This window comes from Aegilops tauschii, chromosome 1, assembly GCF_002575655.3.
Source record: "Aegilops tauschii subsp. strangulata cultivar AL8/78 chromosome 1, Aet v6.0, whole genome shotgun sequence".
Taxonomy (NCBI): Eukaryota; Viridiplantae; Streptophyta; class Magnoliopsida; order Poales; family Poaceae; genus Aegilops; species Aegilops tauschii.
In genome coordinates, this window is record NC_053035.3 from 419,425,271 (window position 1) to 419,450,763 (window position 25,493).

At 40.8% G+C, this 25,493-nt stretch overlaps 2 protein-coding genes across 2 annotated transcripts; both read right to left on the reverse strand.

Annotated features, from left to right (window-relative positions):
* Window positions 1–16,282: 16,282 nt before the first annotated feature.
* Window positions 16,283–18,150, reverse strand: LOC109780146 (uncharacterized). Its single transcript, XM_020338730.1, has 2 exons — window positions 16,832–18,150; window positions 16,283–16,712 (listed from the first exon to the last, which is right to left on the reverse strand). The coding sequence occupies exons 1-2, from the start codon at window positions 18,148–18,150 to the stop codon at window positions 16,283–16,285; spliced, it is 1,749 nt and encodes a 582-aa protein (XP_020194319.1).
* Window positions 18,151–18,163: 13 nt separating this feature from the next.
* On the reverse strand, window positions 18,164–24,470 carry LOC141036094 (uncharacterized). The gene is made up of 6 exons (XM_073506355.1): window positions 24,467–24,470; window positions 23,886–23,996; window positions 23,613–23,786; window positions 19,720–20,625; window positions 19,104–19,635; window positions 18,164–18,617 (listed from the first exon to the last, which is right to left on the reverse strand). The coding sequence occupies exons 1-6, from the start codon at window positions 24,468–24,470 to the stop codon at window positions 18,164–18,166; spliced, it is 2,181 nt and encodes a 726-aa protein (XP_073362456.1).
* Window positions 24,471–25,493: the final 1,023 nt, after the last annotated feature.

The following is a 25,493-nucleotide window of genomic DNA, read 5'->3' on the forward strand; positions in this document are numbered from 1 at the left end:
ACCATACAGTTTAATACAAGAGATTACGTCATTCCATTTAGAGGGTATTAAATTAATGGTAATGTTTGTATTAATTTGATTGTCTTATGAGCTACTTCTGTGTCATCTGACTGGGTCAATCACTACACTGTCATGTGTTAGGTATTGTGAAATGACCTTATCTCCACATAACCTTTCTGACATGCCACCTTACAGCACACTGCGTGCTAGAACAAAGTATTTATTATTTGAGTCTGATTGTTTATTCTAAATATTCTCAGAAGATATAGTGTGACTGGTTGCTGTCTAACTTTATTACCATCTTGTTTTGCCTGTGTAGGTGCTTATAAAATAACACATGTGACGCCTAATAGGAACGTGGCAGAGCACGCCCGCGAGCTCGTCCTGTAGCGACTTATTTTGCCTGTGTAGGTGCTTATTTTCTAGCTTGTTTTGTTGAAGACTGTTAGTATTTTAAAAACCATTAATTAGCTAGCTTGGTTTGGACTTTAGACTTGTATCCTGTAGCTAGCTTGCATTTCGTTGACATCCTATCTGGTGCTTCTCCTCATCATTCAGAGAAGCGAATGAATAATGACATGCCATACACGAAGGCTATCTCCCATATTGTTGGATCTCGAGTTTATACTTATGCAATTTCAGTTTCTTTTTTTCAGAAACTTAAAAACAGTGGCATACAATATTGTCTCACAGAACAGTACAAGCTCCTGCCTTCTAGAGAGCCAATCATACCTATCTTGTTTGATTTGATGGAGGGTTATGAAGGGAGCCAGTTCAAGAGATCATGTGCAAGTGAGTTTTTGATTTTCTTTACTATATCGTTCATATAATTTAACTCTTTATTATTATTTTATACATGGACTTATAGCTATGTTGTTTACCTTAGGAGCAGTACAATCTTAGAACATGTTTCTAATTCAAGCAAAACTTGGCGACATGTTTCTAAGTCGTGATGGTCTGCAAGCTATGATTTATGAGCCGATAGAAAGTTTAAATAGTTGTTTCATTTGGCAGGCCAGAAGGTGGTTTATAATATTTTTGGTATATTCATTGTATTACTTGCTCTATCTTGAGAATGTAGTTGGTATTGGAGTATTACATATCCATTGTGAATAGTTTTAAACTATTCCATCGAAGCATTTTGTCATCATGCAATTTCTATTACATGTAATGACTTAATATTATGACTTTGATGATATATATCTTCAGAAGATGATTATATTTGTTTGTTTTCTGGCTCAAATATATTAATGAGATTTCATTAAATAGTTAGGCAGTCAACTATGGTCATAACTTAAAAAGTTAGGTGTATGTCACACTTGCGATGTCCAGAATAGACTGTTAGCATATAATATCTGAAAGAACTGTTTGTATTTAGTTGCAGCCCACCTAATAGGACTGCTTGATTAGATCTAAAATCAATTGTATTGGCTATGATATTTTTATAACCTGGCACTATCTCCAATGGTGTTCTTTTTTTGGAATTTGATGGTATGCTTGACCAAGCATGATCCTAATCTAATAACTGTTACCCTTTTACAGAATAGAAAGATCCAGAAATTTTCATACCTAGAGGACCTCGCCTTCTTGGTGCTCCTTGCTTACAGAAGGTACTCCTCGGGAATTTGTCCTCCAAGTCTGGGTATTTTGATCCTTTGGTATCTGTGATGGGCGAAGGGAGAGTAAGGAGGGGGATGAGGGATGGCAGAGGAGGTTAACATATATAGGTAGGCCATGCAGGGGAAGGCTGGGTAGCAGATATCTTTCCAATTCTACCATATATACTTATGTATGGTGCAGATATCTTTCCTTTTTCATCAGACACACACCTCATAATAAATTAGAAAAGATGTCAGAAATCAGAACTTACTAAAATATTAAATTGTTGTATTAATTAAATAAACAACTGATCACGGCAGAGAAGTTACTGATTGCATGCCATATAAAAACGAAATATCTTATTTGTATATTTAAATATTGATTCTATTTTTATTATTGTTTAGTTTGAAAAGGTAAACATGAACTTTCTATATAATTTATGTGTATTTAATCAGTTCAACGTGTACTATAAAAGTTGAATTAACAAACAAATAATCTTAAATGTTTTGTTTCTGAAAGATGGCAATTAACAGCCTTCTGATTTTGTTGTATGCACAATCAAAACACAGATGCACCTAATGCATCATCGATCTTTTGCAAGGTCAACATCGACTGGGTACGAGCGGCCGTAGGTCACAAGGGGGCGTGGAACTGCTGCAGCCCATCTGAGACAGAGCAGACTCCAGCGAATTTGACCAGCCAGGTACATCATCTACACGACTAAACGGTAGCAACTTGAACAAAATTTGACTTGATTAGTATAGTAGCTTAGTAGTAGTAGGTTCATGTACTCTTATTTATGTCGAACAATCACTGCACCGGATATGCAAGCCTGGGATTATATATGTGTGGGGGTCTGTGATATTGTGAGTGGTCTTACATATGTTAAGCTTGATGATATTTGCACAAACTGTGTAAGACAAACAGACTGTTTGATTTGTTAATTTCTCTTTGACACGCGAAGCAAAATGCATCGTCGTCTTGGTTGGCTAGGATCCAATTAGCCAACCAAAATTTCATATATAAAACATTACCAGGATAGTCAGTTTAGTAATAAGAGCCATAGAGATTATGGTTTTCCAAATAATTTATAACAAACACTATGAATTTAATTAAATTAGAAGTAAAACCTAAATTGCTTGATGATTTCCTCATTTGAAATATTAATATTGCTAAGCTCAATCATGGTATAATCGCATTGTTTAAAAAAACCAATGGCGTTAAGCAAATTTATAAGTTCAAATGTATTTGGCTGTTGAATATCTGTCTCTTTTTTTAATCAAAATTCTTATGAATATACTTCGGTGTCGTGGTGGCTCTTTGATTTCCCTGTACAAATGTCTGTTTTCAGTGCAAATGTGTTCCTTGATCAACTAAACTTGGTGAAAGTACAATCAGGGGGAAGCCTTGAAGCCTTCTCATGTAAGAGTATGCTCAACTCAATTTTGATAAGTGAGTCCATTACATCATTCTAATAGGGTCAAGTTACACTTTAATTTGCAGGCAAAGCCTGCAGGAAATGATCGTTGGATTTCAGTAATACTTGAACATGAGGTACATACGTTCCATCACCCTATGATTTACGACAACTGCTTTTCTTTTACTGCTGATGTTCATAAGTAGGCATTGACGTAATAGTTATATATAGTTCTTATTGGCAAATATATAGTTCGTGACTTCATTGTTTTTAAGGCGTCCATAAGGACCTGCAAGCTCAAGGCGTCCATCTTGCCTTAGGTACCTGAGTAAGGCGTCCACCTTAAGCTTTAAGGCGTCAGAAGCGCTGCTAAGGCGTCCAGGTTGGTGCCTTGGTCTAGATTGGACGCCTTGAGCTTGCCAGACAGGCAGGGAAGTAGTTTTAGGCGGGAAACAGTTTTCTGGTGGGAAACAGAGATGCTGTTGGCGCCAACAGTTTAGAGGGGGGAAAGTGAGGGAGAGAAACAACCCCCAATCCACACACACCTCCTCCTCCTTCTCTGGCTCCTCTCCTCCAGCAGATCTTCTCCCTCCTCTGCAGCAGATCCTCCTCCCCTCCTCTCCAGCAGCTCCTCATCCTCCTCCTCTCCAGTAGCTAATCCTCCTCCTCTTCAGTACAGCAAGAACCAGCAACAGGCAACAGCAAGGAGCCAACACCTCTCCCTCCCCCTTCTACCCCACCATCCTCTGCTCTTGATGATGCTGATGATAAGTTGTTCATTGCTTGCTGTTATCAGTTGTTCAATGCTTCCTGCTTTGCTGGTTGCTCACTGCTTTGTGCTAGCTGCTTTGCTGTATAGCAATAGAAAATTCACGGCGTGCACACTAACATATCTACTATTAAAGTGGTTTGGTTTTTTACTGTACGTACTGATCAATAAGAAAAACCATTCCTCTCTCATTTTTGTTACTATATTCAGGAACACAAAAAATATAATCAGCGTTTATTCGCTAGCTGGAATTAAAGGCAACGGCGGAAGAGGAAGATCAAGGACAACTTCAAAATTAAAGAATATATGCAAGGTACGTGCCGTATGACCGTCATATGTTTATTGACTATTCTCTAGCTGGAATGTGATTATTACCGATGAAGAAAACCTCGTATAGTATAACAGTGCGTGTATGGGTGGAGTTATACTATATGAGGTAGTATATGATGCGAGGCACGGAATGTCTGAAAACATCACCTGGTCTACTTTGAGTATGTTGTAAACCTGCCATGGTACAATACAAAAGTACTCCGGTTCACCTGGAGCACCAAACCTGGTCCAAACTGGTCTGGTCTACAACCGTAAAATTTAGATAGAATGGAAGATAAATAAAAAACCAACATAGCTAGTGGATGCCACCATCAATCACTCTTTAAACTTTAAAAATATTTCAGAAAATGTCATCTGATCATCTGATCAGCACGTGCATTCAAACAGATTATTACCTAGCAAGCAACTAAACATCACTTTATTTTTAGGTATTTATCGATGCAGCAGTCCTCCTTAGCCACCAAAAAATCTCAACGCTGCTCTAACTTGATCTGGAATGTTATCCTTTGCTTCATTCTCCCTGACCATCAACATCTGGACCATTAGTCGCTTCCTGAGACTTTGTGGATCCTTCAAATTAAGCATAAAAAAAGTCAGAAGATATATTTAGCAAATATATGAAAGCTGTAACCTCATTACAAATGCATTTACATTAGTCCTAGGCATGTTATGAACCATGTCATTCCCGATGGTTTCATACAGATGGGCCATCTCCTGTAAAACTTTGAATCCGAGTCCATGCTGTCACAAAAAAACACAATATTGTAATATCTATATTAGAGCACACACTAATACCTAAGACAAATTTAAAACAGTACCACCGAGGTGAAGCATGAATATTCTCTTGTTCGAGCCATTCCAGAAGTTGGCTGTTCCTATCAGGGGCCTCCTGTTGCAAGACAAAGCTCAATTCTTGCTTCACTAAAAGGGCTTCCCTCTGAAGTTCAGTGTCATGGAAGTCCTCCTCAAACTGAAATAAAGCCTGGTTCGAATAATCAATAACGATAGTCCTCTCCATTTCCATTTTCACCGCTAAAAGACCGTATGACGAATCCACGTGTGCCAGTGGGAGAATATACTGCATTTGGTAGACAAAGGTAAATGGCAAACAAAATAACCAAACTAATTTATAACAATGAGAAAACTTACAATTGTAGGGGTGTGAAACACCTCGTATCTTGGAAAAGGTTCAAGCACGACATTGTTAATCAGCGCATTGGTGCGCTGTTCTTGGCCTAAGCAAGTCTGCCTTGCCCGTGCTTGCTCATGGAATCCCAAATTGAAAAAATGTGTCTTTCCAACAAAGCTGGTGTCTGCGCTCCTCTCCGTTGCGTTGGTAGTAATCTTACGCACGGCAAGATTGAAGCACAACGGATGGACAACTCCATCTCCTCTGATGGTGTCTCGGATGATCCGTAGGCTAATCTTGATAGGGAATGGGCGGGGGCTATTAATCCAGATTGTGCTGTAAAAAGGAAGAACAAAGTTCATAACAGTCATAAGTTTAAGTAAACGTAAACTCAAACAATCCAACTGTGTTGGTGTCTATAACATATGACTAATTTAACGATAGTATACATCACATCAAATGACCTAAAAAAGTTTGCAATCTCTATGTAAGTTAAGTATTTTTATATTATGCACGAGCAAAAACTTAAACAGATTGCAGTGTTTTCATAGTAGTTTATCACTTCTTCAATATTGTTGGGAGTGACTGGGGTGGAATTATACGATAACTTGTATAAAATTATACATGTAAAGGGCAGTGGACCTAGACGATGAAGTGCAAACAAGATTAGATATTTAGGGTGTGAGAACTTACTCTAGTTGTTCTTCGTCTGAGGAAAGCGTGATGAAATCGTCCACGAAGTCGACTGCGTGTCGCACTCCCCCAAAAATCAGCATTGCTTCCATTACTGGGGCAAAACGTCTGTCGTAGCACTGGAAAAGCGAGGGATGGATCAGTGGACGACGGTGAAGTCAGGACCCGTAGGATTTTATTGAGTAGAGATGATGGCCGTAGGGAATTGTGCTTCAACAGTTAGGAAGGTGCCCCTTAACGTTCCTTATTTGCATGTTTCCGTAAGAAAAAACTATCATAAATTAAGGCAAGATCTTTATTTTGATTGCACTATGCAGATAAATCAGAGACATATTAAATGTTTCCTAATATATGCCTCCCTTTCCCCATAACTTTCCCAATCGAAAAATAGAAAGAAACAGGATTTACTCTTTCACGAGCGATCGCTGCAACGCTCGATGCCCACATGGAAAGCGATCGCTGCACCCCCATCATTTAACCGGTGGGCCCTGATGTCTTTCCCTAATAAATCTGCCCCCCTGTTTTCAACGGTGTGGCCCGGTGGCTTTCCTCTAATAAATCTTTCCCCCTCTTGATTCAAGCGTTGGGCTCCGTGGGCATTATAAACCTTTTTTTTGATGGAAAACTTTCATTCACTTCCTCAAGTTGCCGAGCAAGATCGGTGGCAACAAAACCCTAGGCAAAGGTAGGGACAGCACCCGACCATAGGTCTGGGGTACCTGCCCCATATTGGACCCGAACAGCGCTAGAGCGTCTGCGATATTATTACATGCCAGAGGGCAATGTTCAATTTAGAAGGAACTAAAATTCAAAGAAAAAAAGTTTTAATCTCCCTAAAGGGCACTCCATTTGGACGTTTTGATAGCTTGGACCAGTTGCATTGAAGCCTTCTCACGATCCACTAAATTTTGATTACTGAGTCCATTGCGTGATGGCAATAGGGTCCAGCTCCACTTTAATTTGCCTGCAAGCATGCAACAAATAAGCCTTGAACATGAGGTATTTACTTTCCATCAGCCTATGACGTATTTACCACATCTGCTTTTCTTTTAGCGCTGATGTTGATCAGTAGGCATTGACGTGATATTTATATATAGTTCTTATTGCCAAATATAATTCATGACTTTACGGTTCATTTGACATATCCTGGTTGGACTTTACTATTTAGGGCTGCTCGTGCATTAATGTGGGAGTTGTAGGATTTATTGAAGTATAATAACTTACAAATGTGTCGGCCCATTGTTTTATTATTATTTATGAATGTTCTACACGATGATAGCGTGTTTAAAATTCAATGGTAGAGGAAGTGTTAGGGGATTTTGAGCTGGATGCGGGCATTGATAGATGTGACGATTTCCGCTTTGTACATCTTGGAGGTAAAGATAGTAGGTGCAGAAACAGGTAGTGGAACAGTGCTGCCGCCGAAGGATGTAAATATCCTGTGCACGCACATGCATTTGCGTATAGGAAAAACATTAAAACCCTGGCGACTCATCTCATCTTGCGTCAAACCCTATTAGCCCTGTACAGCTTCCCAAATGGGGCTCACTGCTCATTCATGGCAGACAAACGAATGATTCATTCGTGACGTTCCAACAAAATCAATTAATAAACCAACAATATGGTAGTAAAACCAAACTTCAATAATACCAAAACACCATAAAGTTTGGATAGTTTGATAATACCAAAACATCATAAATTTTTTAAACGTACATGTATAGAAGACCCCATAAAGTTATTATCAAACTATTCATATCAAAAATAAATAATTATCAAATCGATCCCTAACAAAGCTGAAGTATAGGAAAATATTTTTGGCACATCTGCATGCATCAGTCCATCTTCGGTTGCTTAAAACCCTCAAGGCCGATCTAATCCCTCCTAGGATGTTTGCAGCTGCTTCATTGTCTTTGACCATTAGCATCTGGACCGTAACTTGATGTCTGAGCTGTATTGGATCCTAGGAAAGGTGCAAAAACTCAATCATTTAATAAATTGGTTGGATAATAATTAGCACACATCAACTCATCATATATGTACTTACGCTAGTGTTCATCCAGCACATGCTACGCAAACGACCAATCTGGTGGGCCATCTCCTGTAGGACAAATAAGCCAGAGTGTTTGCTGCGACACAAAAAAGAAATATTAAACATTATAACAGTCTGCATCTTATGTATGCGATCAATTTAGTAGATTACCCACGACCAGTAGAGGACATGGTATCTTGTTCCCAATCCATGATTTGGGTATTCCAACCAGGGATCCTAGTCTGCAAAACATTGTTGAATTCTTCCTTCAGCAATGTGATTTCCTTCCTCATCAATTTTATTATGAGTGCTATCTTCAAGATCAAACGTGTTGAAGGATGGATCCATCACGACAACCCTCCTCCTTAGCCGGTTGACTACAAGTAACACGTACGAGGAATCCGAAAGTTTCAACGGTAGTAGATGCTGTGGCAGGTCGACACATGTCAATTGCTATTATAATAAGTACAACTAACTTTAAGAACGAGCGTCTCTAACAATTATAGAGTTGAACACATCATATTTAGGAAGAGGCTGGACCACAACGTATTTAATCATCGTCGTGATGCACTCTCCTTGCGTCATCTAGGAGTACCTCAGGGCATGTGACTGAGCATGAAACTGCAAGTCGAAATAATGTTTGCTTCCAACCCAGTTGGTGCCTGCGGTCCTCTCTACTTCAGCGCTAGCAAGCTTACGAACAACAAGGTTGAAGCATTCGGGATGAAGTTTTTTATGAAAAAAAGGGTGTCCTGGATCATTCGAAGGCTGATTTGGATCTGGTACGGCCGGGCGCTTCTCATCCATATTGAGCTGCAAAAAAATGCACAACAACATTTAGCAAAGGACATCAATGGTCCTCTTCTAGTTTAACTTTATTCGGCATGGCATATTTGGATTTTTTTTAATGAGAACGTCGTCTCCTTGCTTACCCGCCTGGCCAATGGAAGGAATTAATTACCTTGGTCAGTCAGCGAAAGAAAGAATTGATCCAGTTCATCATCCCAATCCTTCCTATTAGTTTCATTAATTAATTCAGCCCCAGAGTGTTGTCAATCAAGGGCCAAGAAAGAATCCCAAGTCTATCCTATCTCGCCACGGTCGAAAGCACAATCCCTTTCTCTTTCTATACCGAAATCGTCGTTTCATAGTCTATACTAACCTATAAACCGAATTCATGGTTAGATTGCACGACATTGCACGAGGTCAGATTGTCCTCACCTAGATGTATCTACACGTATCAAATCTAGAACCTTAATTCATGGCCTTTGCATGACATTGTTCACGTACAAGGATTCAACTAAAAAATGTATACATGTACCTATGAATGTTTTAGGATTGCCAATCGAGCTATCTTAGTTTGCTGTGTACCAGAGTGTTCCTACATGATTTGTATATAGCAAAAGAATGTATAATAAGACAACTTACTTTAATGTATCTTGGTCTCGAACGCCCATGATAAAGTGAAATATGTATTGGAGTGCATCTTCCATGGCATGCATTGGTGGGGGGAGAAGATTCATGGGCGCAGGCACATCCTCCTGGGGCACAGGAACATCCTCCTGGTGCGCGGGCGCGGGCGCACCCTCTTGGGGTGCGGGCGCAGCATTCCCAATTATCGCCTCCATGGGATAGAAAATTCGTTATTGATCGGAAATTGATGATGGGATATCTGTGAACTTGGGCGGGTGGTGAAATAGGACGCTGATGGAATTTATCAAATTGTTACCATGACATCTAATTGTTTGGAGAGTTAATATTTCCTTCCAAATGATGAACATCGTTTAATTAAATACGTTATTCATTTCCTTGTAGAAATTATTTCCAATCGTGTTAGGATCAGATCTTTCTCCCAGTATTAGATAATATCTTCCCAATCCCATTATATTCAGCCATCAAACGGTTTATTACCTACATATATATAACCCATAGGCAACTGCCCGTGCGTTGCAACGGGGTATATATATTTAGTGGTTCAACACATATATCGCATAATATAACCTATAACATGTGGAACAATCTACAGCTTTACCCTTAATTAAATTATGCAAATAATGCCCACTGCTTTTACATGTACTGTTCCATATTCTGGCCGTTGGTATATCTCCCTGGAGAGAAAAATTTCAGTTATAAAATACGTTTTTGCTAACGCACATCTAGATGTGCTTTAAGTAGTATTGCACATCTAAATCACATGTCATTGTTTGTGCATGAAGATTGACGTGTGTAGCTTTTTTCTTTAATTTTATGTTTGAGTGGTTCGTATAAATGTGCAATAACTAAGACAGATCTAGTTATGCCCTAGACATACTCATTTCACGCCTTCTTGAAAAGAAATATCAAGATTTATCAATAAAATACAGCAGTAGTGAGTATTGTCATAAAATATTAGTGCATGAAACACCTAACATTGGCCTTTTATTCCCGCAAATCTGCAAAGTTCAAGTAAGAGTTTATAATGCTCATATTCTTGCGAAAACTAAGAGTAGTAAGGGAAAAATAATGCACGTATTGTTTGATATATATTCCAATTGGAACAATATCCTTCCATGCGCGCCACGGGCGCACCATCGTGTTAGGATCGACAAGGGACACATGGAGGAGGGATAAGAGAGGGAGATCATGGACCAGAGGACTCGGGTGGATGGGGGCAAGCATGCAGCGGCGGAGGCGTGGGTGCACGTGTGTTATCCCCGGATCATGCATGCGTTGGGATCGCACGAGGGAAAGAAGGCTTAGTTAGTTTTTCCAAAAAAAATCTACTGCGTGCGTGTCCTGTTTCCTTTTCTGGCTCGCGTGAAAAAAGGAAGGGTGGGGGAGAGACGGACGAAGGACGACGATGTAAGACGAAAGACGGAACACTACGTTTTTTAAGGTACTGTAGATGTAGAATACATTATTCATATTGCCAAAAGGATAATTCTCAACTCGATCCCTAACAAAACTGTAGTAGTCATTTATTTGCGACATTGCAATATGCATCAGTACATAGTCAGCCATCCAAAACCCTCAAGGCCGCTCTAATTTCATCCGCGATACTTCTAGCGCCCATTGTTCCTAGCTTGAACAACACCATTGACGTACGCACATGTTTCATCAAGTGTCATGAGGCTGGCTTCATGGATATCTATGATAAAAATTAGTGTTATATAGTAGTGACATAGTATTACAGAAAAAATACATTCAAAACAAATTTAAAATAGAACGCAGCCCCTACCTTGTAGATAATGATGACCATCATTAATGTTAGGAGAGAAGATGAATGTGCTCTCCCTCATAGTTTGCAAGCATCGCTGCCTCCGATTTACCTGTATGTAAGTAACAACAAGCTTCTCAAACAGATCGTCAGTGCATTGCAAATGGCAGAAGTGACGCCCAACGTGCTCCTCACGTACACGTAAGAAAATTATCTGCCGTCTACAAACAAATACAAATGTGAGTCTATCATTGCAACAATAAAATTACAAAAATAAGCATATGAAAATCTCAAATTATAAAATGGCGCTTACTAAAAGTTCATGAGGCCAATCTCGAGGGACGGGACGCGGCGTTTATATATTGAATCCCACTTATAATCTATCGACCAATGTATGCAAGGATAGCAACCACATCTGCAAATTTGAAATCACAATGAGACTCTGAGTTTTATAGCGTAATATGCAAGAACAGATATAAAGATGATGCACCAGTGATGGTTTTGTCCCGTAGCTCAAATATTTCTCCAAACTGTGGGAAGCACGGTGGGCAAATTGTCGACGTTATCTGCTGTGCCGACATCCAAACCTCAGTCGTAGAACTTAGTGTGGTGACAAAGTCCATGGCTAGGTACCAGAAATGTCCATCTTGCATTTCTGTGGGGCTGAACCTGACGCGATTGAAATCATAGGTCCTACCGGTTTGTAGCATGCTGTTGAAACGGATTGCCTGGCTGTTGTACGCAATCGCTTCCATCTTTGTTCCCTAATATATTTTTATGAATCATAAAAACAATGAGAAAAAAAACATGTTTATCAAAATTATATTTTGAAAATGTGGGCGATAAAGTAGATGATTAATGCCTTACATGCCGATCGAGTAGTATGCACTGAAGGTACAAGTTTCCCATGCCATTCTCTTTGATGTGAGCCTTCCACATGACCTTAGCTTGAATAATCCAACAGTTCTGATATATGTGCTCCATTTGGACTCAATGAAAATTCAAGTTTCTGTGCGTAGAATAAAACAAAAGGATGAGGTAAAATTATTTTGCAAGGGGAGCATAAAATTAAACAGACAAGGAGCATAACATTCTAGTGGCCCAACACTAATCATGTCAAATTTATACATTATTCTTGTTTTTCTTATTTATTTTCTTCTTCCTTTTCTTCTTATTTTTCTCCTTTTTCTACTTCATCAAATTATCTCCTCCTTCCCAGTACAAGATTTCCACCACCCTCAATTGCACATCTGGCGATTTTTTTGGGGTTGCATCTCGCAATATAATGCGTAGATTGATTGTGTTATATTTGGACGGGGTGTTTCGGAGCCATGGAAAAAAATTGTATATCCTACGGGGTTTGATTATAGCAATATAATATTTTGCAACGATGAAAAAAACTATTATGTATTTCAGACTAACTGTCCATCTAGTTTTAACTAATATACAAGATGAACAAGCCGACAAAAGATGTTTTAATCGCCAAGCCTACTACTATGTTCTAGTGTATGCCATGTGCTACATCTTTTAAGATAAAGACCAAGTGACAAAACAATGGTGATTATTTCAATAAAATAAAACATTATCTAGTGATGGCAAATAGACGTACAAAAAGATTCTTATATCTTGCCTGTTCATCGGAGGGGTGATGGGTTGACTGATGACAGGAGCTGGCGGTGATGCCATCACCCTCTTAGAGGTGATCGATCCGTATGAGATTACCATGGTCGTCGTGTAGGAGATGACTTTTCCTCTATAGAAAGATGGAGACAAATATGGTGCAGCGGGGCTTGTTTATATAAGCATAGTGGGCGGCGGGAAAACGAAATATATTTGAAAATTTATTTTTGGCAGGCTAGGTCCCCGTGGGTGACATATCTGTCAGATCTTTAATATTCGGCAACCTATTAAAAATTGTTTATTAATCAAGGAAACAGACATCTCAAAATCAGTCCATGATCAACCGAATTGATTCACATCATATTTAATTAATGCAAATTTGTGATTTATGATAACTTGCCTATGAAAACGTATCTGATTTATCACATGCGTATAGAATCACAATTTGTTGCCTATGAAAGGTTGACTTTCTTCTTTATGGATATTTCTTAACCTTTCTATTTTTCACATTAAATTATTTATTTTTCCCTTTTATATTCTATTTTTTCCATTACCTTGATGATATCTTGAATTATGTTATAGGTAATTGCCCTTGCGTAAATCATGTCTTTAATTATTTTATAGGTAATTGCTACGGGAGAATAGACAATTTTTTTATTTTAGTATAAATCATGTCTAACACATAATTTTACGATCCTAATGTATATCAAACAATATAATTGGAATACAAATCATTCATTCGAACACAGCTTTGCAAAAGATAATATTGTTTATTATTTTTCATCACAACAATCTGTATAACACACATACGTACAAATGAGAAACAATAGTACAGCAAATAAAGATAATAGTAGTAGAAGTACGCGCTCCCATAGATAGCACACAACATAATTTTGTCTATCTATGCGTATGCATTAGCAGCAACGGTATTAGACACATGCCCCTCTCTGTGTATGCATTAGCAGAAGCAGCACACCAGCAGCATCTCTCGGTCACGAAAAAATAATCGCTCCATCTCTCTCTCTCTCTCAACGCCTGAGGGCTGGTTCATCTTGCGAAACACGAAAAAATAAGTACTCTGGTTGCTGCTGCTCGTCGGCATCACAATTTTGCGCCTGGGTAAAACTGCTCTGGCCCTTGGGCATTTCTCACACACGCATGCTCTCTCTCCCATACGGAGCAGCAGAAGCCAGCAAGCCCACGCCAAGGAGAACACACTGGTAATGAGGTGACCATTGGAGGTAGCAACAGCATCCCAAAATTATTTTGACGTAAGATAGGAGAGGGAACCTTTTGTCTCTTATAGTTAGTGTAGATATAGATAAATGGTTTGCGAGTAAGCACGTGTATCGCTGCTGCCATTACTAAAACATGTCATGGGGCTGAGAGCAAACATGCAACTTGGAATTAGCATGTTTGCTGGGATAAATAAAAGATAACTGAAAATCACATTGTCATCAAGCATAAGTAAGAGACAACAAGCAAATTAATAACCCTTGATTATTTGAATCCGAATGATTACATTGATAAATGCTCATAAGGAGCAATGCAACAACTAACATACTAAGAAATATAAATAACAATGTAGACCCCCTCATGCTTGGTCATTTGAAGGTGGTGGTGGCTTCTTGTCGCATGCTTGGATATGCTTCACGACCACCTCCGTCAACTGATACATTTGGTTAATCAAAGTCTGCACCAACATGCTAGTATGCTGCTGTGCCTGCAGAATATCATAGTTGCTGGTACCCCAACCATCTTTCCTCTGTGCATTTGACCTCGTGTCACGCTGGATATCCCAGCTTGAGGGGACATGTGCACGAGGGATGTGATGCACCTCACGACGTCGGATTAGGTTATCAAAGTGGTTTGTGGAAAGAGTGGTTGGGAACTGAACTGGCAGATTATGATCATGCATCTTTAGTTTCTTACACTTTCATGAGGATCCCTCACCAAGACCACGATCTCGGTGCGGTTCTTCATCTTCAAGTTGACCTAGATCATCAGGGTGAAGCTGAGTCGTGTCTTCTTGATCTTGATGGTTATCCTCGGAACTATTGGATGATGACATGTCAAAGAGAATGGAGTGGCAAGGGTGGAGCGTATAGGTTTGGGTGGTGCAAGGGTGGAGCGTTCTGGTTTGGGTGGTGCAAGGGTGTAGCAATTTATAGATGTTTATAAGGAAACGCAGATTAGAAAATCCTTCTATGAAGCAATCGAGATGATCACAATCAGAAAATAAAATCTTTTAGAATCAGATTTATGATTCGGCGTGATCAACCCAGTACTTAGTTTACAATGAAAAACAATGAACATGCCATTAAATAAACTAACACTACCAATTTTTATGTCACCAACCCATTTGGAGATATAACGGAAACACATTTAAGGCTGATGATACACGTTCTGATTTGATGACATGGTTGGTGATTGGCATGATCACTTGCCGTAATATACTATTTGTTTCCGGATATTATATGGGGGATTTTCGTCATTAAATAAACTAACTTGCCGTCATCAAATAGTTTTTATATGGATATTTACTAAGTCTGCCGAAATTAAAATTAAGTTATTTCCTTTTCCGGTTTTATTAAGTTATTTTCCATTTCTAGTCAATATTTTTCTTTGAACATCTTTTTATGAACATCATTTTTTGGCATAAGTATCGTCAAACACATTAATTTGAGCACCAATATAATAACTATGAACATGCGGGACAAATATTAGGCACTCATACACACTCATACAGCTGAAGGCAGTAAAAATAATTTGAAATACATGTATGCTTTCAGCATTTTCATGACCACGTATGCTTCATCTGCTCATGAAAACTGAACAACGTTTAACACTGATTGGAGCAAACCAAAACTTAGACACTCATAAAGCTCAAGGGAGTAAAAGAATTCCAAATACATAACTATATATACTAACAGCAAGCCTTGATAGCTATAAATGTACATGAAAACTGAACAGCATTTAAAACTGGGTGGAACAAATCAAATATTACACACTCATATACACTCATAAAGCTCAAGGCAGTAAAACAACATGTATGATTTTAGCCTTTTCATGAGCATGTAAACAAATGTATCACACGCACTGAAATTCAATGTATCAAATGTAACCTGCATGCTAAATGATGACATGACATGCATGCTCCAGGTTTTAATCAAACTGTACAAAGTAAATTTAACATGTTGCGGGTCTTTATGAAGCCAAACATTATTTCTGAATCTTAGACTACACATAACACGGTACGCTGTGTGACATGTACATTGCCAGAAACATTGCGATAGTGGAAAACCTATAACAGCGATGAAGGTCCTACTATGACGGCTGTTTATTGAAATGCAGTTGGTAGTTCAACTAATTGGATATACCTCCAACAACCAAGATACCAAATGAAAAGATATGTAAATAAACCGAATTACAGCAATTCTTGACTGAAGGAAAAGTAAATTCCATATCTATAAATCTAGCAGGTCTATTAAGACCGGACTTCAGCCTGTAAGTACTTCCTTGTAGACGATGTTCTTCATTGAGGTCAGCAAGGACACGGTCGGTCTTTTTCGCTTCTTTGGATTGTTATTTTGCTTGTTGGACTTCTCCTTCGGCTTCTCCTTCTGAATAAGTATCTTTATGTTTCTCTTCGCGGTGGCTCGAGACAAAGCAACATAGAGTTGACCATGAGAAAACACCGGATTAGGTAGATACACACCAACAATCGGGATGGTCTGCCCTTGAGCCTTGTTAATCGTCATAGCAAAGCTAAGGCTTATAGGAAATTGCTTCCTCTTAAACTTGAATGGAAACATGTCGTTGTCAGATGGGCACAGAGGTATTCGAGGAAGGAAGACCCTCCTACCAGCGTGTTGTCCAATCACGATTTCTGCATCAATGGTGTTCCTCTCAAAACCTCTAACAACAAGCCTAGTACCGTTACACAGTCCATTAGCTGGATCAATGTTCCTTAGAAGTATGACCGGGCAGTTCAGCTTTAGTTTGAGTGCATGCGGAGGAAGACCATTGGAGTCAATCCGTTAAGAAACTCAAGAGCGTAGTAGCCATATGGGTCGTCCTCCGCACTGTCAAAGCTATGGTAGATTACTTCATCTCTGTGGAAATGCTCTATCATGCGGATGTTTATCTTGTTGATGTTGTCATTCGTCGTGGAAAGGATGGCGCGAGATGTCATGTAATTCGAATCAGACATGTTGTCATCTAGACTCGGAAACACGTGGTCAATCAGCTTCTCCAGGTCGTCAACCTCGCCTGGAGATGGCAGACAAATGTCATCAGGCAGTAGTATGTTGCCTTGATCGTCGGCTTCCTCTGTGCCATTACCGACCCTGAGCAAGTAATCTGCAAACCACGTGTCATTATGAGCCCTCATGTTGGTGATGAGCCGAAGCTGTCGCATACGCTTCCATAGATGAGAACTTCGGAGGCTTGCATCAATTATCTGGCCCCGTGACCACCTTCTTACGACCGGAAGCACCTGCCTAAAGTCCCCGCCAAAAACAACAGTCTTTCCTCCAAAGGGTCGGTGGCGTATTCCCATGATGTCACGCATGCTATTGTCGAATGCCTCAACAACTTGCCTCTTAGTCATGCTGGCCTCGTCCCATAGTATCAATGAGGCCATCCTTAGCAGCTTGGCGGTCCCACTCTGCTTGGTGAAGCTGCACGAGGCTCCATCATCGCAACTCAGTGGGATTTTGAACCTCGAGTGGGCAGTCCTACCGCCAGGCATGATAGAAGCAGCGACGCCCGACGTCGCGGTAGCGATAGCAATCTTGCCCTCGCCCCTCACCTTGGCGAGCATCGCCCTGTAGAGGAAGGTCTTCCATGTACCTCCAGGGCCATCTACAAAGAATACACCCCCATCACCGCGTTCAACAGCCAATAGTATCTCGTCATATGCGGCCCTTTGCTCCAAATTCAAGGAAGATGACAATTTAGTGTCACTTTCATCAAACTCAACGGTTGATTCCTCGATGATCTCTCTGGCCTCGCCCTCAGTTGGGTCAAAAGCATCATCAATGGTTGGAAGAGCGAAATCAATACTGTCTTTACCCATGGACTGCAACATACCCCTAATGTCAAGCAACACCATCTGCTCCACCTCATTCGGGGACGTGCGTGTTCGACGGTAGTCATCAGACATAGGCTCGAGGTGCCTATCCCATAAACCGCACACGTCGCCTGGCTCGCAGTGCACCAAGATGGTTGCGAAGAGCCTCCTAAGAGAACATGGCATCGCCCACTGCTCCGCCTCAGTAAGACAGTCGTCGAGTGTGTTGTCAGCCTCGATGAGTCCCAGCCTTTCAGCAGCCTCTCTAAAGCTCCCACATACCACGCCGTCCATGGTGAGCAAGTCCTCAAATCCCTGTTTTGCCCGTAACATGGTTCAACAACACACGCAGGTAGTATCGCTCCCCCTTGGCAGGATTGGCAGACACGATACGACCTATTTGAAAACGCTCAACCCGCCGCTTCCAGAACTTCTTTCTCTTCTCCCACGTGAAGCTTCCGGGAAAATCCTTGTACAATATATGCCTTGCCCAAGGGTGTTTTTCGTTAGCCTTGAAATACTCAGTTAACATGGATTTTGAAGCATTTTCGGAGGAGACAAAAATTTTCAAGTCAGCCTGTGCATTGAATGCAACCCTGTGCATATTCGGGAGATGAAGAGCCAACTGCAAGACAGGCGGGTAATTGGCGCACAGTGGGAAGCCAAATATCCTCCGCATAGCCTCCGGAGGGGTGACCCATCTTGCGTCAACGTATCTCTTGATCTCATCAATGTTACCATCAGCGTCTGGCTGGTCGATGCTGAAAGAAGCCATATCATGGCCCTTATAAATGTACTTATAAATGTATTTGACGGCCTTTATGCTAGAGCAGACCTCAACATTGATGTGGCAATTAAACATCCACAGACGATAAGGATTATATGGCACAACCCATCGGTTGTCCAACATTTTCCCTCGGACCTTAGCACGTCTTCCATCGTCTCTACGCCGATAAACTGGGTATGAGTCCTTGCCTTGTACCGTGTTCTCATTGAACAACCGAGGGTATCTGCACTTGCATTCATTGTCTTGCATGCAAACATTCTTCGGATTGAGAGCACCGCATGGTCCGTGCATCATATGTTTAACCACCATTGCATACAATTCCGGATACTTTTGCTTGTCTGGGAGCTCTACGGAAATGAGTCGGTCATACTACTCCGGGACGAGAAGCTTGTATGTTGAATCCATGATCAACAAAAAATGTGCGTGTGGGAGGCCCCTCTTTTGGAACTCGACTACGTACACATAAGCAGCAACAACAACACCCAGGACCATTTTCTTGAGCAACAGGTCTTTCATGGCCTCTAGCTTGCCGTAGAACACGCGGGCCACAATATCAGGACGATCTTGCGCCGTCTGACCAGGAAGTAACTCATTCGTTATATCTTCCCATTTAGGGTTGCAAGTCATAGTCAAGAAGATGCCAAGCTTCCCGTATGTATGGACAATTGCCATGGCATCCATATGTCTCTTCTTCATGTCGCGGTCACCAGCAGGGTAAGTTCCAGGGAGCACTATTCTTACCCCAACAGCGCTTGCTCGCGTCTCCCCCGATGTGATCGCATCAACAACTCCTTTATACAAGTCAGCACGGATCTGCATCTGGTTCTTCCTGTACCACCTCAACCGACAACTCTCAAACTTGATGTACATGTCAACCGCCCATTGCTGCAGTAGGCGTGCTCCACAGAGTATGGGATTGAAGATCGCAGGCCGTGTTTGCAGCATGTAACAGTAATAGTCTCTCACAGAGACGCATAACCTGCTATTCCCCTCTGCACATGTTTGAGTAACATCGCATGAGCATTCTTTTGAGAAATAAGAAATTATTTGTAAAAAATGGGACACAAACAACATACCTGCATCCTCCTCATCATCATGGCCCAGTCTTGGATGTTGTACAAGCTCCCAAGAAACATTACGTTTAGGTAGCTTCGGATGCCAACCTAGCTCCCCCCTTGGATAGAATAAGGGATAAGACAACGGGTCATATGCTCCTGAGGTCACACGTATACTATGCCTTTCGTTGTTGTTACCACAAAGTGTTATCCTGCGGTCAAACCTTTTGGCTAGGTCATTGCCCTCAACCCAAATTGCAGCGACCTCAGATGACACCGGTCTATTATATCTTCTTTGGTCAAGCCTCTTATCGGTGTTTAGGTCTATCCTATAATCATCGAGGTTGTCCTTGTGTGCATCCAAACTCCTAAATTGCTGGGAGTATGGGTTATCTTTGAGTATGTCTACTAAACTCTTCACGACATCCTGGTCTAATTGCTTGGTGGCCGCCTTACGATGATTTAGGTTTGGGTCATCATCATAGAAGTACAACTGCAGATGTTCTGGACGGGAGCTTGGCCCGAACGAATGCATGTTGTGGTAGATGGTGCCGTGTGCTCGGAAAGTGTACACCCCAGACTTCATGTTTGTGTAGTTTTCATCAAGGCTGACGCCAAGGGTTGTGAAGGCGAAATGCCCGTTGAAGAACCGTATGTTCTCTCGAAAATGTCTAGAATCTGCATCCATACTGGACCATAGCCTCATAAGCTCTGGGATTGGTTCCGGTTGCTTAAGCTGAATCTGGCCATTGCGACAGCAGAACCCGTCAGTCTCAGACTCAAACTTCCTGGCCTTGCAGTGTTTGCAATTTTCAGCGAGTTTCAGGATGTGAGTGTTGTCTGGGATGTTTGAGTAGACACTGTCAAATGGATTAATCTCGCTAGGAATAGCGCTAGACATGCTTGCTTCCTCGTCATCATCGGATCCTACGGGCATTTGTTGAAACATCGCGTTTAAAACAATAACAAATAAAAATTCTAACTACAATAAAGCTCCACAATGTCCTAGTTTAGAGTTGGCCATACCTTCGTTGCAAACATGTAGTACTCCTCATCCATCAAGTCGGGTGCTACCGGCTCATCGCCCATGGTGGCGCTTAAGAATACATCGATGTCTTCTGCATTGTCGTCGTACCAAATGCGACATTAGACAACATATTGTTAGAACAGGTTTGCTGAGAATGAGCATAAGAAAGTGACAATCACAATTTCATACCATCGGCACCGGCAGTGTATCTCGGCATGTTCGTCCCTGGATCGCCATCAGATGAATCATCTTCTGCGGCCCGAGAGACGGGTGATGCGCGGCTTGGGGAAGCGGGAAATTCAGACTCTGAGTTTGCTATGTCTGTAAGGGGGATTGCGATGCATTCTTTGCATGGTGTTTTTTTCCTTCTTTCATAACTGGCCTTCCTCTGAGCACTTGACTCCCCCTTCTCAATCACCGACATGCTTTTGCGGCACTGAACGCGCTTCTCTCGTAGTTTCTCATCATTTGTTTCTCTGACATCCACCGTTACTTCGTCCTTTTTCTTTTGATAACATGCTCTACTACATGCGTTTTTCTGCTCCCTTTGCTCGTTTGTTAATTTACGTTTCTGCTCATTATCACTTTGCCTCCTAGCTAGAACAGCATTATGGGGGACACCAGACGCGTGTATTGTTGAAGGGGGGAATGTTGCTTCCTCACACAATAATTTTGTAACGCTTTGGCTATTCAGGTTGGCTGGTTCAACAATATTTTCAAAACATAGTTAAAACATCTTGATTTTAAAGCGCTGGAGGAGTGTCATTTCGAAATATATGGGCCTGATGTGGAAAGGGATACTCAAGGTAAGCTTGTACCTGAATTCGTAAGTGGACGTTGGTTTTGATCTTCGATACGCTTATCCTTTTTCCTCCAATAAATAGCTCGCCGCAGGGCGTTTCTATGGTCTCTCTTGCGTTCTTCTTCCATTTTTGCTCTGTTTCTTGGGTGTCATTCAAGATCACACCTGGTGACATTCAGGACATTCTCAAAAATTATCGAATAAAAAAGACTGATGCTAGCAATTGCTGCATTAGTAGGCCCAAATATGATTACCTTGTAGATCGTTGGCAGCAATGATACCCGATGTGACCGTAGTTGTAGCAGGAAATGTTGATGCATCATGCGAGAATGATGTACAGTTAGAGCCTGTTGGGTTGTCTGGTGAACCAAAGTTGTCCAAACATATTAATGCTTAATGGTTAAGACAATACTGAAACATAATGGCTAAAACATTATAAGCTTACCAGACAAATGAAGGGTTTGTGCATTTTCATCTTGGACATTAGTGTGTTTTTCCGCCGATAGGAAGCCCTCCTCAGGGCGTTTCTATGGTCTCTCTTGAGTTCTTCTTCCGTTCTTTGCTCTGTTTCTTGAGTGTCATTCAAGATTACATTTACATCAGGTGTCATTCAGGACATTCCCAAAAATTAGAGAATAAAACAGACTGATGCTAGCAATTGCTGTATGAGTAGGCACTATTAGGATTACCTTGTAGCTCGTTGTCGTTAATGAGACCAGATGTGACCGTAGTTGTAGCAGGAAATGTTGACACACCATGCGAGAATGATGTATAGTTAGAGCTAGTTGGGTTGTCTGGTTCACCAAAGTTGTCCAAACATATTAATGCTTAATGGCTAAGACGGTTCTGACTATAATGGTTAAATCATTTTAAGCTTACCTGATAAATGAAGGGTCTGTGAATTTTCATCTTGGACATTAGGTTGTTTTTTCCGTCGATAGGAAGCCCTCCTCAGGGCGTTTCTATGGTCTCTCTTGCGTTCTTCTTCCTTTTTTGCTCTGTTTCTGGGATGACATTCAAGATTAAATTTACATCTGGTGTCATTCAGGACATTCCCACAAATTAGAGCAAAAATAGAAACATGGCAGCAAGTGCTGTATGAGTAGGCACAATATGATTACCTTGAACCACATTGTCATTAATGAGGCCAGATGTGACCGTCGTTGTACCAGGAAATGTTGACGCATCATGCGAGAATGATGTATAGTTAGAGCTAGTTGGGTTGTCTGGTGAACCAAAGTTGTCCAAACATATTAATGCTTAATGGTTAAGACGGTATGGACTTTAATGGTTAAAACCTATTAAGTTTACCTGATAAATAAAGGGCATGTGCATTTTCATCTCAGACATTAGGTTGTTTTTTCCGCCGATAGGAAGCCATGCTATTTGCGTTTCTATGGTCTCCTTTGCGTAAATCTTATGTTCTTCATGTATTTTCTTTGGTGTCATTAAAGTCATGTAATGATGGCACTCATGTCATTCTCTCAAAACCCAAATGAAAAAACACAACCTTATATCAAACAACCATGGAGATGGTAAGATGATATTACCTTGTTTATCTTTCACACAAATGACACCCGATGTGACCGTAGCATCATGAGGGTATGTTGCATCATTAGGCGAGGCTGATGTATAGTCCGAGCTAGCTGGATTATCTGATTCATCAAGATTGGTCAGTATATATTTCAATTGCTGAAAAATGAATAACATCGTGCAAACCTTAGATGATTTTTAAATAGTCTTACTTGAAACACCGAGGGGACGTGGATCAATTTTCATCTGATGATAAGCTCGTGTGGGTTTGTTTATCTCCTTATCTTCTTGAACATTTGTGATATCACATAGAGTCCGGCGACGAACTGACTGCCCAATGACTTGTTGGTTATCCAAACCAGCAGACTTGTTATTGCGGTAAGACGCCCGCCTACGAGCGTTGATAAGATCCCTATGATCTAATAAGCATCATAGTATGAGCATCATACTATCTTTACTAAGGGATATAGGTTAATACAATGAATCCCTCGCATACTACATGTCTGCACATCAAGCTAAGAGTAGCCAGCAAAGTCACGTTAAACAACTCACCAGATTTTGCAACTAAAGGCTGATTCTCCTCTTGTAGGCTGACAATATCCTCATCTTTTTTCTTTCGATAAGCTGCACGCTTCCTTGCGTTGTACTGCTCCCTTGCTTCCTCAGCGTATTTTTTGCATTCATTAAATACAGCTCCAGTTTCAAGGTGCTCGGAAGCTGTATCGTCTGCATCACATTATAAATACAAATAAAAAAACCCATAAACCTCACTGACCCGCCACCCAATAGGCCAGTTTGGAAGGTGGATAACATGCCTATGGATACCTTGAGTATCATCTCGCAGCTCCGTCAGACCACCAGCATGATCGAGTGTTAGATTACTCGGAGCAGTTAGACCATCAGCATGGTCTCCAGGCCTTAGCAATTTTGATCCATCTGTAGAGTTGTAGTCAGCATGAATACAAAACCAATCTAGTATGCAGGCAATTTTGTCTGGTTCCGAGTAGGCGACAAAGTATGCAGGCAAAGTAAACAGATATCTTCACTCGGTCCTTTACCTGTTTCCGTCGTGTAAATAGTGTCAACATTTTCATCCACGGTTACGATGCTTGGATTATATTCTTCATGATTTGTCTCCTTCGTAGGGCTTGCATCACATTAAGCATGATTCATGTCATTGTCAGAAATGCACGTCAGGCAATACTTCTCACTTTTTTTTCACACATTATTGTACCGGGTTCCGTCGCGTAACTACCGTCAACTTTTTCATCAACGGGTATGAAGGTTGCACTGTATTCTTCAACATTTTTCCCGCTCGCCCCGCCGGCAACATGTTATGTATCAACATTCTTGTTACTGTCAGAAATGCACGAATAACCGGTACAGTGCTTTGCTTTTTGAATTACCCATACGCACCTGGAATGACCGTTGCTTTTTGAGTTACGTCCTCTTCTTGTTGATGTTCACGGGCTTTGCTTTTTGAATTACCCATACGCACCTGGAATGACCGTTGTGTCCTACTTGTGTCTGGCTGTGGTGTTTTTGAGGTCTGGATAAAGCATAAAGAAAACCTGACTCAGATGGAGAGAGTACATGCAAGATGAAAGCAAGATAGATGGCGCATGCACACGATGGTAATTTACTTGAAGTTTTATCACCGTTTATCATTAACATTCATTTGCTTTACACGGTTTTATCAGAAACGTTAAACTATTTGCTTCCCCACCATATCATCTCTAGGGTGGTTTCACTTATTTTTGTCAGCCACAATAGTTCATCATTGGCAGGCACGCAATGGTGCAAATATGGTTGATTGAAAGGCATACAATTGTGGTAATCCATTGCTCCCTTCAAATATGCACAATAGTTCATCATTGGCAGGCACGCAATGGTGCAAATATGGTTGATTGAAAGGCATACAATTGTGGTAATCCATTGCTCCCTTCAAATATGTGAAGGTCATATAATTTGCATGCTCCTATCATGGAACATGTTACTTTTCTGTTTGACACTATAGCTAAACCATTGCCATCCTGTAAAAAGTTTTCTGCTATTACTTTTCTACTATTCTTTCTGTCTTAATTAGGTTGTGGTTGAAAAATGCAAAAAGTTTGGTGTCCTAATCTGAACCTTACGTGCTGCTATTTTAATTTACAGTTTTGACAGAGTTATGTTTTGGCTGTCTGGTAGCTTGCTTCTACAAAGAAGGTGCAGCCACCACATGGTTCCAAGTAGTACAACATATGGCTGTATGTAACTGGTATCTTTTCAGTTCATGGGATGTTCTGGTTCCCTGCTAGCTTCCAAGATCTTCAGATTCTACTATTTGCGTCTACATAGAAGGTGAAGCCATCAAATAGAAGATTTTCAGATTCTACTATTTTTGTGACTACTATTGATGCAGCGTCCTGTAATGCCTGTGATGGCTGTAAA